General features: G+C 38.8%; 1 protein-coding gene across 1 annotated transcript in view; it reads left to right on the forward strand.

Moving 5' to 3' along the window:
- The window catches only part of LOC133633649 (RNA-binding protein 47-like), an 86,656-nt gene that overhangs the window by 58,005 nt on the left and 11,151 nt on the right, over positions 1–17,500 (forward strand). Inside the window, exons 2-4 of the mRNA XM_062026234.1 lie at positions 6,542–7,397; positions 7,462–7,789; positions 8,279–8,488. Coding sequence (XP_061882218.1) covers positions 6,573–7,397; positions 7,462–7,789; positions 8,279–8,488 — 1,363 coding nt within the window. The 5' untranslated portion in view covers positions 6,542–6,572. The remainder of the gene's footprint in view (positions 1–6,541; positions 7,398–7,461; positions 7,790–8,278; positions 8,489–17,500) is intronic.

The raw sequence follows: 17,500 nt of genomic DNA on the forward strand, positions 1-17,500 counted from the left end.
GGGTTGGAATTGGGGGTTAAATCACCAAAAATGATTACCGGGCGTGGCCACCGCTGCTGCTCACTGCTCCCCTCACCTCCCAGGGGGTGATCAAGGGTGATGGGTCAAATGCAGAGAATAATTTCGCCACACCTCGTGTGTGTGTGTGTGACAATCATTGGTACTTTAACTTTTATGTACACAGATAGATTTTGTAAATGTTTATTTACATACCTTAATTGTTTCCGTAGTAAAACGGCTGGTCAAGCAAAACAGAAGTCGATAGCTAGCTCTCCAATCAGCGAAACGGACTCAAGAACTGGAATTTGTGAAACTGAAACAATACAAAAAGAATGCTATTGTAAGTTATTAATACTAACAAAGACACTGGTAATATGTTAACATATTTGCTAGTGCTAACGACGCTAGCTTCATTCCATTACGATAGCATGAGCAAATATGCATGAGAACAGTCCTACAGACATCACACACGGGACACTAAAGTAGGTATGAATTGTTTTAGTTATATTGTAAAACTTACAAACGTTGCTTGGAGTGATGAATGAAGAATCCCTACGAGTAGAAACGTTATGGACTATAGGGCTGTGAATCTTTGGGCACCACACGATTCGACTCGATTCCCGGGGGTAACAATTTTAATTATATTCTTGGCATTCTCTCCATGAGCTTCAAGCACACCTGTGAAGTGAAAACCATTCCAGGTGACTACCTCTTGAAGCTCATGGAGAGAATGCCAAGAGTGTGCAAAGCAGTCATCAGAGCAAAGGGTGGCTATTTTGAAGAAACTCTTATATAAAACATGTTTTCAGTTTTTTTTGTTAAGTACATAACTCCACATGTGTTCATTCCTAGTTTTGATGTGACAATCTACAATGTAAATAGTCATGGAAATAAACATTGAATGAGGAGAAGGTGTGTCCAAACGTTTGGCCTGTACTGTAGATACATATTGTTAAATATTTGTAATAGTTTTGGGTAGTTTTTGTGTTAAATATGACACTAGACCGGGGGTCGGCAACCCGCGGCTCTAGAGCCGCATGCGGCTCTTTAGCGCCGCCCTAGTGGCTCTCTGGAGATTTTTCAAAAATGTATGAAGAATGGAAAAAGATGAGGGGAAAAAATCTATTTTTTTGTTTTAGTATGGTTTCTGTAGGAGGACAAACATGACACAAACCTCCCTAATTGTTATAAATCACACTGTTTATATTAAACATGCTTCACTGATTGGAGTAATTGGCGAGCGCCGTTTTGTCCTACTAACTTTGGCGGTCCTTGAACTCACCGTATAGTTTGTTTACATGTATAACTTTCTCCGACTTTCTAGGACGTGTTTTATGCCACTTTTTTTCTGTCTCATTTTGTCCACCACACTTTTAACGTTGTGCATGAGTGCACAAAGGTGAGTTTTGTTGATGTTATTGACTTGTGTGGAGTGCTAATCAGACATATTTGGTCACTGCATGACTGCAAGCTAATCGATGCTAACATGCTATTTAGGCTAGCTATATGTACATATTGCATCATTATGCCTCATTTGTAGCTATATTTGAGCTCATTTAGTTTCCTTTAAGTCCTCTTAATTAAATGTATATCCCATGACACATGTAATATGGCTTTTAATTTTTTGCGGCTCCAGACAGATTTGTTTTTGTATTTTTGGTCCAATATGGCTCTTTCAACATTTTGGGTTGCCGACCCCTGCACTAGACAAATACAAAGTTTAAAAATCAGTGTTTCTGGCCTAATAATAACAATAGGAAACCAAAATAGGTAGAATGTATTTAAGGAAATGTTAGGGGGGTAAACATGCTGGTGTAGTAGGAGAGAAGTAGTTTTCACCGATTAATTACAGTGGGAATATTTTCCAATACATAACAATAATATTCTTACAGTTGTACCACAAAATATCAGGACTTTTAAGTCAGAGTCACAAAAAACTGTTTCAGTGTAGACTAGGGTTGTACGGTATACCGGTACCGATATAGTACCGCGATGCTAATGAATCACATTCGGTACTATACCGCCTCTAAAAAAGTACCGGTCCCCGCCCCTCCTTTTTTTGAACGGGCATGATAGGGCGTCGTCGCGTCATGACATTGCTGGTTTTACGAGCAGAGGAGCATGTTGGGCAGCGCACACACACAGAGTACTTACAAGCAGACACGGTGTGTGGACAGAAAAGGGAGAATGGACGCATTTTGGTGTGAAAAGTCAAGATAAGGGTGAAGTTATAACACTGAAACACCCTCAGGAAGAGCTGCTTTAAGACATGGCTCGCTAGTTAGCGGCTAACGTCCATCCACATTGATTGATTGATTGAGACTTTTATTAGTAGGTTGCACAGTGAAGTACATATTCCGTACAATTGACCACTAAATGGTAACACCCCAATAAGTTTTTCAACTTGTTTAAGTCGGGGTCCACTTAAATTGATTCATGATACAGATATATACTATCATATATACTATCATCATAATACACAGTGTTTTAGCTACTTCTAAATCACTAATCCTGGCCTCCATGGTGACAAATAAAGTCAGTTTCTTACAAGTATCATTATCACTGGAGGACGAGGAATAGCCAAACATGCTTCACTACACACCGTAGGAGGATACAATAGCTCACAATGTAAACAAACGCCATGGGTGGATCTACACCTGACATCCACTGTAATGATACCAAGTACAAAAGTGTATCTAGTCGATACTACTATGATTACATCGATATTTTGTATCTTTTTAAAAAATTCATATTATGTGTATAAACTCAGTAAATACGTCCCTGGACACATGAGGGCTTTGAATATGACCAATGTATGATCCTGTAACTACTTGGTATCGGATCCATACCCAAATGTGTGGTATCATCCAAAACTAATGTCAAGTATGAAAGAAGAGAAGAATAAGTGATTATTACATTTGAACAGAAGTGTAGATAGAACATGTTGAAACAGAAAACAGAACGACACCTACCCTTTACATCAGTATTTTTTAACCATATTATTACTGGTGTATTAGCTATTATATTTTATTGTATGATCTTGCAACTACTTGGTATCAGATCGATACCTAAATGTGTGGTATCATCCAAAACTAATGTCAAGTATGAAAGAGAAGAATAAGTGATTATTACATTTGAACAGAAGTGTAGATAGAACATGTTTAAAAGAGTAAATAAGCAGATATTAACAGTAAATGAACAAGTAGATTAATAATCAATTTTTACAGTTTGTCCCTCATAATGTGTAGAACAGGGGTCACCAACCTTTTTGAAAGCAAGAGCTACTTCTTGGGTACTGATTAATGTGAAGGGCTACCAGTTTGATACACACTTAAATAAATTGCCAGAAATAGCCAATTTGCTCAATTTACCTTTAACTCCATGTTATTATTAATAATTAATGATATTTACACTTAATTGAACGGTTTAAAAGAGGAGAAAACACGAAAAAAAATGACAATTAAATTTTGAAACATAGTTTATCTTCAATTTCGACTCTTTAAAATTCAAAGAAAAACTAGCTAATTCGAATCTTTTTGAAAAAATTAAAAAAAGATTTTATGGAACATCATTAGTAATTTTTCCTGATTAAGATTATTTTAGAATTTTGATGACATGTTTTAAATAGGTTAAAATCCAATCTGCACTTTGTTAGAATATATAACAAATTGGACCAAGCTATATTTCTAACAAAGACAAATCATTATTTCTTCTACATTTTCCAGAACAAAAATTTTAAAAGAAATTCAAAAGACTTTGAAATAAGATTTAAATTTGATTCTACAGATTTTCTAGATTTGCCAGAATAATTTTTTTGAATTTTAATCATAATAAGTTTGAAGAAATATTTCACAAAAATTCTTTGTCGAAAAAACAGAAGCTAAAATGAAGAATTTAATTAAAATGTATTTATTATTCTTTACAATAAAAAAAAATGAATTTACTTGAACATCGATTTAAATTGTCAGGAAAAAAGAGGAAGCAATTTAAAAGGTAAAAAGGTATATGTGTTTAAAAATCCTAAAATCATTTTTAAGGTTGTATTTTTTCTCTAAAATTGTCTTTCTGAAAGTTATAAAAAGCAAAGTAAAAAAAATAATGAATTTATTTAAACAAGTGAAGACCAAGTCTTTAAAATATTTTCTTGGATTTTCAAATTCTATTTGAGTTTTGTCTCTCTTAGAATTAAAAATGTCGAGCAAAGCGAGACCAGCTTGTTAGTAAATAAATACAATTTAAAAAATAGAGGCAGCTCACTAGTAGGTGCTGCTATTTGAGCTATTTTTAGAACAGACCAGCGGGCTACTCATCTGGTCCTTACGGGCTACCTGGTGCCCGCGGGCACCGCGTTGGTGACCCCTGGTGTACAAAATAATAGGTTATAAATGACACAATATGTTACTGCATACGTCAGCAGACTAATTAGGAGTCTTTGTTTGTTTACTTACTACTAAAAGACAAGTTCACTATTTTATTTAAGGACTAAATGACAATAATAAACATATGTTTCATGTACTTTTTGTTCCAAATTAAGACAATAATGACAATTTTTTGTGGCCCCCTTTATTTAGAAAAGTACGGAAAAGTATGTAAACCCATTTTGGATGTCTGTATGATGATAGTGTGCATGGGTTCCAATGTGCTGCTCATCCTCAGCCAGGGTGAGGTAACGAGTGAACAGGTGTGTGTGTTGTGGGTCCGGTCTAGCGAACGTGTGCGTTGCCATGGTTGCCAGGCTTTGTGGACTTGCACCCAAGTCGCCCGCTTGGCTTTCGCCAGGAAAAAAGGTGGCAACAATCTTGAGGGACGTGCACAAAGAGCCAGCGATCACATTGTGGTGATTATTGATTTAGTGCTGTGGACTTTACGTTTCCTCCCTGAAAGCCAGCACTGTTGTCAGAAATAAGAGGTTTACGCTCAGAAGGCTGCTTGCTTGTTCCTTGTTCTTTTCATGGAACTTGTTCAATCCATACGGTGACGCTGAGCAGAATCCCCTGCAGACCCATGGAGGTGGACTTCATAAGATGCATAGCTGGATCATATTGAACATGTGACCCAGTTGAACTCGGTGAACCTTGAACTGGCGTTCAAGGGTTTATGGCTCTCCCAATCTCTTTGATAGGAGTGAAAGGTCAGCTCAACTCAACAAAACAAGGCTGTAAAAACTACTGATTAGGGGAAGGCAGCTAGAGGATTTATGGATGATTGTCATGGACATAGACAAATACCCTGTTTTACGGGTTATAGAGCGCCCACCACATTTTTTAAAGCAATACATATTTTTACGGACGGAACGCTGCAGATATATATATATATATATATATATATATATATATATATATATATATATATATATATATATATATATATATGGGTCTAATGGGTCCTTCCGTTTTGTTTGGTCAGCCGTTTTACTGCCGTGTTACAGACACCATTTGTAAACAATTAAGGCATGTAAATAAACATTTACAAAATATTTCGTACCGGCATATATCTGCAACAAAAATAAATAAATAAATAAATTAAATAAATAAATAAAACAAAAATAAATAAATAAATAATAAATAAATCAATTATAACAAAACAAAATTATATATATATATATATATATATATATATATATATATATATATATATATATATATATATATATATATATATATATATATATATATATATATATATATATATATATATATATATATATATATATATATATATATATATGTCTTAATTAGGTTATCCAAAAAAAATAGTGCTCGATACCGTGGTAGAGCGTAATATGTATGTGTGGGAAAAAATCACAAGACTATTTCATCTCTACAGGCCTGTTTCATGAGAGTTTCCTCAATCATCAGGAGATTTTTCTCCTGATGATTGAGGAAACCCTCAGGAAACAGGCCTGTAGAGATGAAATAGTCTTGTGATTTTTTTCCCACACATACATATATATATATATATATATATATATATATATATATATATATATATATATATATATATATATATATATATATATATATATATATATATATATATATATATATATATATATATATATATATATATATATATATATATATATATATATACTGTATACAGTATATATTAGTTTTTTGAGTTTGTATTTTTTTTATCGATTAAGAATCGTTACAAGTAAGAATCGTGATTCATATGAAAAACTAATTTTTTTTTGACAGCCCTAATATACTTCCTGTTCAAGGCACAAAACAGGAAGTACATTTTCAAACCGCAGCACTTGCAGTACGCAAACTTGACCCAAAGGTGGCGCCATAGCACAAACAATAACACACCTGTTCCATGTCGCTGTCTGTCCAGTATGAAAAGTATTTGTTGGATACAAAACATTTTGGTCGTTAGCGAAGAAAAATCCATAAATTAGCCGCGGGGTTAAAAAGCTCATAGTCCGGAAAATACGTTCCCTATTCCTAAATTGTTAATCATTGTGTGTTCTGTGCAGGATTGTTATGCAGAACACTTCAAAGGATTTTACTACAACCAAGTCTTTGCTGTCTTTTAGGCCACAGATCTGATCGGATGGTTTTGTCAGAATGACAGCCGAAGACCCTGCAAACTCTTCAACCATGAGCAACAATACCGCCTCCAAGTCCACCGCTGCGTCCCACCCTGCTCTCCTTGCGCAGAACCCCATTGTCGAAGGTGTCGTGGGCACCCCCAACGAGGCCGCCCTGGTGGCCTTGATGGAGCGCACGGGCTACACCATGGTCCAGGAGAACGGCCAACGTAAATACGGGCCTCCGCCTGGCTGGAACGGCCCGTCGCCACAGAGAGGATGCGAGATTTTTGTGGGCAAGATCCCAAGAGATGTTTATGAGGATGAGCTGGTGCCCGTGTTTGAGTCTGTGGGACGCATCTACGAGATGCGCCTGATGATGGACTTTGACGGGAAGAACCGAGGCTACGCGTTTGTGATGTACACTGAAAAACACGAGGCCAAACGAGCCGTGCGGGATCTCAACAACTACGAGGTACGGCCCGGCCGGCTCCTGGGCGTTTGCTCCTCTGTGGACAACTGCCGTCTGTTCATCGGCGGTATCCCCAAGACCAAAAAGCGGGAGGAGATCCTGGAGGAGGTCTCCAAAGTGACGGAGGGCGTGCTGGATGTGATCGTTTACGCCAGCGCCGCCGACAAGATGAAGAACCGCGGCTTTGCCTTCGTAGAATACGAGTCGCACCGCGCTGCCGCCATGGCCCGTAGGAAACTGATGCCCGGGCGCATTCAGCTCTGGGGCCATCAGATCGCAGTTGACTGGGCGGAGCCAGAAATTGACGTGGATGAAGATGTTATGGAGACAGTGAAGATCCTTTACGTCAGGAATCTCATGATGGAAACCAGCGAGGAAACGATCAAACAGGTTGGGGTACTTTGTAGTCTCCAATATCGACACAATGTTTAACCACATTTTCTCTGTCGACTAGGTCTTCAGCCAGTGGAACCCAGGCTGCGTAGAACGAGTGAAGAAAATCCGCGACTACGCTTTCGTTCACTTCACCACCCGGGACGATGCGGTGCTGGCCATGGACCACCTCAACGGGACAGAGGTGGAGGGCTCCTGCATCGAGGTGACCCTCGCCAAGCCGGTGGACAAAGAGCAGTACTCCCGGCAGAAGGCCTCAAAGGGGGGTTCTGCCGCTCCGGAAGCCCCACAGCAGAACTACGTCTACCAGTGTGACCCCTACACGCTGGCCTACTACGGCTATCCCTACAGCACCCTCATCGGACCCAACAGAGACTACTTTGTCAAAGGTTAGAACTCTTCCTTTTGTCTCAGAAACGAGATTAAGAAAGTCTGAACTGCAACAATCTCAGTCTCGATAAGCGGGACGGGGTGATAACCTCATGAATGCTAATCCTATTAACTTTGATGATTGATTGGATTTGGTGGAAACAGGAAAATCTATCAGACTTTTCGACAATCATTGTGTTTTGGTTTTCTCTCCAAAGGATCGTCACTGATACTGAACAATGGTAATCGCTCACGCCCTCATTCCTACTCATTCTTTCAATGAACAATGAGCCTTCTTGCTGTATTTCCTAACACCATCCCTTTCCTGCTACGCCGTCACCTTTCGCCACGTCAGGGTGGAATAAACCCAACGTCGCAGAGCCCTAAATACATTTTAGGAATCCCGAAAGTGGCCCTTTTTGCATCCCAGTTGCAATCAAACATGTCAGACGTCGATATAAAGTCCCAACGTGCTACACCCAGTAATTCTATTGCCCGTTGTATTTAAGCAGGTACTGTGCGAGGCCGTGGTCGCGCCACCACAGGTAACCGTACCCCTGGTCCCCGGGGGTCGTACCTGGGGGGTTACTCTGCCGGTCGTGGCATCTACAGCCGCTACCACGAGGGTAAGACCAAGCAGCCCGAAAAGCCTTATGAACTGATGCCCAGTCTGGAGCTGGCGGCCTCCGTCAACCAAGTTGCCATCAAAGGAGGCCCAAGTCAGTGAGATAGACGTAGCCATCCCTACCCTCACCCATCTCAAAAGCCTTGACTAAAAAACTTTCACCTCCATTTCTTTCTGGACTCTTCTCACAGAAAGCGCCAAAAAAAATGGTACAAAACGTATCCTTCAGTTTTTGAAGTTTGGTTATTTGGCTTTTCAAGTGTTTCTGTGAGAACAGCCTTTCTTCCGTCTTCCTGTGTGGTTCCAATGACTTCAGTCTAAATCTAAGACCCATTTACACTGCACACCAAATCTGATTGTTTTGCCCTCAAGTGACACAGATAATTTTTTCCAGTCTTAACGCTTCAAAGTGCTTTAAATCTGATCTTTTCACCTAAGATCCAGGCCACATCAGGAGGTAGTCCGAATCCGATGGGAATCTGATCTTGTCAAATGTGTCAATTCAGTATAAACGGAAATGCGACCTGAATGCGGCTTTTTCGTACGTTATTCGGAAGTGAATACGTCATCACAACATCCGGTTTCGGTGAGCAAAGTCTTTTTTCCGGCGGCCAAATTTGAAGTGCGTCACTTGTCAATAGTGCGCAAATAATAAGTGGATGTAATTTATTAATGTACACTACCGTTCAAAAGTTTGGGGTCACATTGAAATGTCCTTATTTTCAATGAAGATAACTTTAAAGTAGTCTTAACTTTAAAGAAATACACTCTATACATTGCTAATGTGGTAAATGACTATTCTAGCTGCAAATGTCTGCTTTTTGGTGCAATATCTACATAGGTGTATAGAGGCCCATTTCCAGCAACTATCACTCCAGTGTTCTAATGGTACAATGTGTTTGCTCATTGGCTCAGAAGGCTAATTGATGATTAGAAAACCCTTGTGCAATCATGTTCACACATCTGAAAACACTTTAGCTCGTTACAGAAGCTACAAAACTGACCTTCCTTTGAGCAGATTGAGTTTCTGGAGCATCACATTTGTGGGCTCAATTAAACGCTCAAAATGGCCAGAAAAAGAGAACTTTCATCTGAAACTCGACAGTCTATTCTTGTTCTTAGAAATGAAGGCTATTCCACTAAATTGTTTGGGTAACCCCAAACTTTTGAACGGTAGTGTATATTTGGATTACGAAGAAATAGCGATTGTTGAAGGACCGGAATTGACGCTGTGGCGTATTTGCTTCCATGTTACGTACATTGTTTACGCAAGTCCATCCATTTTCTACCGCTTATTCCCGTTGGGGTTGCGGGGGGGCGCTGGAGCCTATCTCAGCTACAATCGGGCGGAAGGCGGGGTACACCCTGGACAAGTCGCCACCTAAGTGAGTTGGAAAATAACGTAGATCCACGCTGATGACTTAACAGCCATAAATAATAATAATAATAATAGATTTTATTTGTAAAAAGCACTTTACATTGAGTAAACAACCTCAAAGTGCTACAGTGTATTGAAAAAAATAAAATAAAAAAAATAAAAAGATATAAAAAATATATAAAAATAAAAACTAGAACAGCAAAATAGCTAAAACTAGTAGGTAAATATCTAAAAAAAAAAAAAAGCCTTTTTTAAAAGCATCCACAGTCTGTGGTGCCCTCAGGTGGTCAGGGAGAGCGTTCCACAGACTGGGAGCGGCCGTAGCTTAGTCCTCGGAGGTTGGAGGAGGTTAGCCTGTCCGGAGCGGAGGTGTCGTGTGGAGGATTTGGGGGTGAGCAGTTCTTTGAGGTAGAGGGGGGGGGCATTTCCATGGAGGCACTGGTGGGTTAGTAGGGAGACTTTGTATTAAATCCTGAGTGGAACAGGAAGCCAGTGAAGGGATTTGAGAGTTTAAAGAGTAAAAAGATTAGAACCCTCCCGAATGTATTACATTCACACATTGTGTTACTTTTATTTATTTTTACGTGAAAAAACACTCATTTTAAAGGTGTGGCCACTTTTCTTTTATTTTGTCGTAAAAGTTCGTTTACGCAATCTGGTCCACTTCCTTCGAACTGCGCATGCGAGTGACGTGGAGGCCACATTTATACTGGAGTCTGATATAGAACACACTGTACTTGCAATGTAAACAGTCAGCTGGGAAAAAAAATCCGATTTGGGCAGTGTAAACGTAGTCCAAATGTTCCTGGATGGGCCGACTCCAAGACCATACCTTTTCTAACATGACCACATAGTCACAACTATTTGTTATTAACCCTTTCCTCATTCAACCTCGATGTTCAGACTGACAACGGCAAGGATATGACTTTGTATTTTCGTAAAAGCTGAAGAGGTTTTGGATCTCACCATAACCGAGCCACCGTGAGGCTTCAGAAAAGGTAGCGGGTTCAGTTGTGGTGTGAGGGAGGCGTGTCTGTAGTACAAGGAGATTAGCGTCGATGCTATCACAGCGGCAGTTGAATCCTAACAGGTTAGGTCGGTTTGATCAACTTTAGTGGAAAGGTTGTTTTTCTTCTGAGATGATGCTAAATCCGCGTGATGTTGCTGTGAAAATGTTCACGTTAGCATTGTAGCTCACGTAGCCATGCTAGCATCATCCCACTCCTTACAGGGGCTGTTTGCAAAATGTACACAGATGTCTAGGGGGCGCTAAGTATTTGCTAAGTATATCACGGCTTCGAGGATGTAACCACGCACAAACGTAACGGGTGCACGCGCATTCGTTTTGGGTGTTGTTGGCTAATAGTAGCAATGTGGATAGCGAGCGTTAGCAGTTCAGCTAAATGTGTTGCTTTTCTGACATGGACTTGTTTCTTCAGCATTGTCCACACCTTTAAGTCAGGACTTTGGGAAGGCCATTCTAAAACCTTCATTCTAGCCGGATTTAGCCATTCCTTTACCACTTGTGAGGTGTGTTTGGGGTCATTGTCCTGTTGGAACACCCAACAAGACCCAACCTCCGGGCTGAGGATGTTAGCTTGTCCTGGACAATTTGGAGCTAATCCTCCTTTTTCATTGTCCCATTTAAAGCAGCAGTTCCATTGTGGGAATTTTTTCCAGTTCAACAAACAACTTTGTTTTTTTTGTTCTGATTAAGAGGAATTATTTGACGGTTGAAAAGTAGTCACCAGAAAAAAGGGTGGAAATAGGGCTTTGCAAAACCTGGAATTCTGGAAAATCCTGGAATTTTTTTGAACATGGAAAAATGATAGTTTGAATGTCCATGATGGTGGAATGTGTTGAAGGTGGAATGGTCGGAATGGGTTGAAAAATGTGGAAATTGTGCAACTTGGAAAAATGTCCCATTTATTTTGAATGGGGAAAAATGTCCCTGAAAACTGGGAATTCTTGGAAATCCGGGAATTTTTTCAAGTTGTTGAAGGAGAGCACACCATTTTGACGACGTTGAATATTTTGAAGTTGGAACGGTTTGAATCGGATGAAAAATTGTGGAACTTTGAAAAATGTCCCGTTGATTTCAATGGGAATTTCATGAAAATGTGGGAATTTTGGGAAAAGGGGGATTTTTTTTTAAGAAAATGGTAAAAGACTTGAATTAGGAGGGGATTTTCCTTTTTCATTGTCCCATTTAAAGCAGCAGTTCCATTGGCAGCAAAACTGGCCCAGAGCTTGAAGTGGGTTGAAAAGTAGTCACCAGAAAAAAGGGTGGAAATAGGGCTTTGCAAAACCTAGAATTCTGGAAAATCCTGGAATTTTTTTGAACATGGAAAAATGATAGTTTGAATGTCCAGGATGAGTTGAATGTGTTGAAGGTGGAATGGTTGGAATGGGTTGAAAAATGTGGAAATTGTGCAACCTTGGAAAAATGTCCCATTCATTTTGAATGGGGAAAAATGTCCCTGAAAACTGGGAATTCTTGGAAATCCGGGAATTTTTTTCAAGTTGTTGAAGGAGAGCACACGATTTTGACAACGTTGAATATTTTGGAGTTGGAACGGTTTGAATCGGATGAAAAATTGTGGAACTTTGAAAAATGTCCCGTTGATTTCAATGGGAATTTCAAGAAAATGTGGGAATTTTGGGAAAAGGGGGATTTTTTTTTAGAAAATGTTAAAAGACTTGAATTTGGAGGTGATTTTCCTTTTTCATTGTCCCATTTAAAGCAGCAGTTCCATTGTGGGAATTTTTTCCAGTTCAACAAACAGCTTTGGTTTTTTTGTTCTGATTAAGAGGAATTATTTGACGGTTGAAAAGTAGTCACCAGAAAAAAGGGTGGAAATAGGGCTTTGCAAAACCTGGAATTCTGGAAAATCCTGGAATTTTTTTGAACTTGGAAAAATGATAGTTTGAATGTCCATGATGGTGGAATGTGTTGAAGGTGGAATGGTTGGAATGGGTTGAAAAATGTGGAAATTGTGCAACTTGGAAAAATGTGCCATTCATTTGGAATGGGGAAAAAATGTCCCTGAAAACTGGGAATTCTTGGAAATCCGGGAATTTTTTCAAGTTGTTGAAGGAGACCACACAATTTTGACAACGTTGAATATTTTGGAGTTGGAACGGTTTGAATCATATGAAAAATTGTGGAACTTTGAAAAATGTCCCGTTGATTTGAAGTGAAGTGAAGTGAATTATATTTATATAGCGCTTTTTCTCCAGTGACTCAAAGCGCTTTACATAGTGAAACCCAATATCTAAGTTACATTTAAACCAATGTGGGTGGCACTGGGAGCAGGTGGGTAAAGTGTCTTGCCCAAGGACACAACGGCAGTGACTAGCATGGCGGAAGCGGGGATCGAACCTGGAACCCTCAAGTTGCTGGCACGGCCACTCTACCAACCGAGCTATACCGCCCCAAATTGTGCAACTTGGAAAAATGTGCCATTCATTTTGAATGGGGAAAAATGTCCCTGAAAACTGGGAATTCTTGGAAATCCGGGAATTTTTTCAAGTTGTTGAAGGAGAGCACACCATTTTGACAACGTTGAATATTTTGGAGTTGGAACGGTTTGAATCGGATGAAAAATTGTGGAACTTTGAAAAATGTCCCGTTGATTTCAATGGGAATTTCATGAAAATGTGGGAATTTTGGGAAAAGGGGGATTTTTTTTTAGAAAATGTTAAAAGACTTGAATTTGGAGGTGATTTTCCTTTTTCATTGTCCCATTTAAAGCAGCCGTTCCATTGGCAGCAAAACTGGCCCAGAGCTTGAAGTGGGTTGAAAAGTAGTCACCAGAAAAAAGGGTGGAAATAGGGCTTTGCAAAACCTGGAATTCTGGAAAATCCTGAAATTTTTTTGAACATGGAAAAATGATAGTTTGAATGTCCAGGATGAGTTGAATGTGTTGAAGGTGGAATGGTTGGAATGGGTTGAAAAATGTGGAAATTGTGCAACCTTGGAAAAATGTCCCATTCATTTTGAATGGGGAAAAATGTCCCTGAAAACTGGGAATTCTTGGAAATCCGGGAATTTTTTTCAAGTTGTTGAAGGAGAGCACACGATTTTGACAACGCTGAATATTTTGGAGTTGGAACGGTTTGAATCGGATGAAAAATTGTGGAACTTTGAAAAATGTCCCGTTGATTTCAATGGGAATATCATGAAAATGTGGGAATTTTGGGAAAAGGGGGAATTTTTTTTAAGAAAATGTTAAAAGACTTGAATTTGGAGGTGATTTTCCTTTTTCATTGTCCCATTTAAAGCAGCAGTTCCATTGGCAGCAAAACTGGCCCAGAGCTTGAAGTGGGTTGAAAAGTAGTCGCCAGAAAAAAGGGTGGAAATAGGGCTTTGCAAAACCTGGAATTCTGGAAAATCCTGGAATTTTTTTGAAGTTGGAAAAATGATAGTTTGAATGTCCAGGATGAGTTGAATGTGTTGAAGGTGAAATGGTTGGAATGGGTTGAGAAATGTGGAAATTGTGCAACTCTGAAAAATGTCCCATTCATTTTGAATGGGGAAAAATGTCCCTGAAAACTGGGAATTCTTGGAAATCCGGGAATTTTTTCAAGTTGTTGAAGGAGAGCACACGATTTTGACAACGCTGAATATTTTGGAGTTGGAACGGTTTGAATCGGATGAAAAATTGTGGAACTTTGAAAAATGTCCCGTTGATTTCAATGGGAATTTCAAGAAAATGTGGGAATTTTTGGAGAAGGGGGAATTTTCTTTAGAAAATGTTAAAAGACTTGAATTTGGACGTGATTTTCCTTTTTCATTGTCCCATTTAAAGCAGCAGTTCCATTGTGGGAATTTTTTCCAGATCAACAAACAACTTTGTTTTTTTGTTCTGATTAAGAGGAATTATTTGACGGTTGAAAAGTAGTCACCAGAAAAAAGGGTGGAAATAGGGCTTTGCAAAACCTGGAATTCTGGAAAATCCTGAAATTTTTTTGAACATGGAAAAATTATAGTTTGAATGTCCAGGATGAGTGGAATGTGTTGAAGGTGGAATGGTCGGAATGGGTTGAAAAATGTGGAAATTGTGCAACTTGGAAAAATGTCCCATTCATTTTGAATGGGGAAAAATGTCCCTGAAAACTGGGAATTCTTGGAAATCCGGGAATTTTTTCAAGTTGTTGAAGGAGAGCACACCATTTTGACGACGTTGAATATTTTGGAGTTGGAACGGTTTGAATCGGATGAAAAATTGTGGAACTTTGAAAAATGTCCCGTTGATTTCAATGGGAATTTCATGAAAATGTGGGAATTTTGGGAAAAGGGGGAATTTTTTTTAGAAAATGTTAAAAGACTTGAATTTGGAGGTGATTTTCCTTTTTCATTGTCCCATTTAAAGCAGCAGTTCCATTGGCAGCAAAACTGGCCCAGAGCTTGAAGTGGGTTGAAAAGTAGTCACCAGAAAAAAGGGTGGAAATAGGGCTTTGCAAAACCTGGAATTCTGGAAAATCCTGGAATTTTTTTGAAGTTGGAAAAATGATAGTTTGAATGTCCATGATGGTGGAATGTGTTGAAGGTGGAATGGTTGGAATGGGTTGAAAAATGTGGAAATTGTGCAACTCGGAAAAATGTGCCATTCATTTTGAATGGGGAAAAATGTCCCTGAAAACTGGGAATTCTTGGAAATCCGGGAATTTTTTCAAGTTGTTGAAGGAGAGCACACCATTTTGACAACGTTGAATATTTTAGAGTTGGAACGGTTTGAATCGGATGAAAAATTGTGGAACTTTGAAAAATGTCCCGTTGATTTCAATGGGAATTTCATGAAAATGTGGGAATTTTGGGAAAAGGGGGAATTTTTTTTAAGAAAATGTTAAAAGACTTGAATTTGGAGCTAATCCTCCTTTTTCATTGTCCCATTTAAAGCAGCAGTTCCATTGTGGGAATTTTTTCCAGTTCAACAAACAACTTTGTTTTTTTGTTCTGATTAAGAGGAATTATTTGACGGTTGAAAAGTAGTCACCAGAAAAAAGGGTGGAAATAGGGCTTTGCAAAACCTGGAATTCTGGTAAATCCTGGAATTTTTTTGAACTTGGAAAAATGATAGTTTGAATGTCCAGGATGAGTTGAATGTGTTGAAGGTGGAATGGTTGGAATGGGTTGAAAAATGTGGAAATTGTGCAACTTGGAAAAATGTGCCATTCATTTTGAATGGGGAAAAATGTCCCTGAAAACTGGGAATTCTTGGAAATCCGGGAATTTTTTCAAGTTGTTGAAGGAGAGCACACCATTTTGACGACGTTGAATATTTTGGAGTTGGAACGGTTTGAATCGGATGAAAAATTGTGGAACTTTGAAAAATGTCCCGTTGATTTCAATGGGAATTTCATGAAAATGTGGGAATTTTTGGAAAAGGGGGAATTTTTTTTAAGAAAATGTTAAAAGACTTGAATTTGAAGGTGATTTTCCTTTTTCATTGTCCCATTTAAAGCAGCAGTTCCATTGGCAGCAAAACTGGCCCAGAGCTTGAAGTGGGTTGAAAAGTAGTCACCAGAAAAAAGGGTGGAAATAGGGCTTTGCAAAACCTGGGATTCTGGAAAATCCTGGAATTTTTTTGAAGTTGGAAAAATGATAGTTTGAATGTCCATGATGGTGGAATGTGTTGAAGGTGGAATGGTCGGAATGGGTTGAAAAATGTGGAAATTGTGCAACTCGGAAAAATGTCCCATTCATTTTGAATGGGGAAAAAATGTCCCTGAAAACTGGGAATTCTTGGAAATCCGGGAATTTTTTCAAGTTGTTGAAGGAGAGCACACAATTTTGACAACGTTGAATATTTTGGAGTTGGAACAGTTTGAATCGGATGAAAAATTGTGGAACTTTGAAAAATGTCCCGTTGATTTCAATGGGAATTTCATGAAAATGTGGGAATTTTGGGAAAAGGGGGATTTTTTTTTAGAAAATGGTAAAAGACTTGAATTTGGAGGTGATTTTCCTTTTTCATTGTCCCATTTAAAGCAGCAGTTCCATTGGCAGCAAAACTGGCCCAGAGCTTGAAGTGGGTTGAAAAGTAGTCACCAGAAAAAAGGGTGGAAATAGGGCTTTGCAAAACCTGGAATTCTGGAAAATCCTGGAATTTTTTTGAACATGGAAAAATGATAGTTTGAATGTCCAGGATGAGTTGAATGTGTTGAAGGTGGAATGGTCGGAATGGGTTGAAAAATGTGGAAATTGTGCAACTTGGAAAAATGTCCCATTCATTTTGAATGGGGAAAAATGTCCCTGAAAACTGGGAATTCTTGGAAATCCGGGAATTTTTTCAAGTTGTTGAAGGAGAGCACACCATTTTGACGACGTTGAATATTTTGGAGTTGGAACGGTTTGAATCGGATGAAAAATTGTGGAACTTTGAAAAATGTCCCGTTGATTTCAATGGGAATTTCATGAAAATGTGGGAATTTTGGGAAAAGGGGGATTTTTTTTTTAGAAAATGGTAAAAGCCTTGAATTTGGAGGTGATTTTCCTTTTTCATTGTCCCATTTAAAGCAGCAGTTCCATTGGCAGCAAAACTGGCCCAGAGCTTGAAGTGGGTTGAAAAGTAGTCACCAGAAAAAAGGGTGGAAATAGGGCTTTGCAAAACCTGGAATTCTGGAAAATCCTGGAATTTTTTTGAACATGGAAAAATGATAGTTTGAATGTCCAGGATGAGTTGAATGTGTTGAAGGTGGAATGGTTGGAATGGGTTGAAAAAT

This window comes from Entelurus aequoreus, linkage group LG18 (assembly GCF_033978785.1).
Source record: "Entelurus aequoreus isolate RoL-2023_Sb linkage group LG18, RoL_Eaeq_v1.1, whole genome shotgun sequence".
Lineage (NCBI taxonomy): Eukaryota > Metazoa > Chordata > Actinopteri > Syngnathiformes > Syngnathidae > Entelurus > Entelurus aequoreus.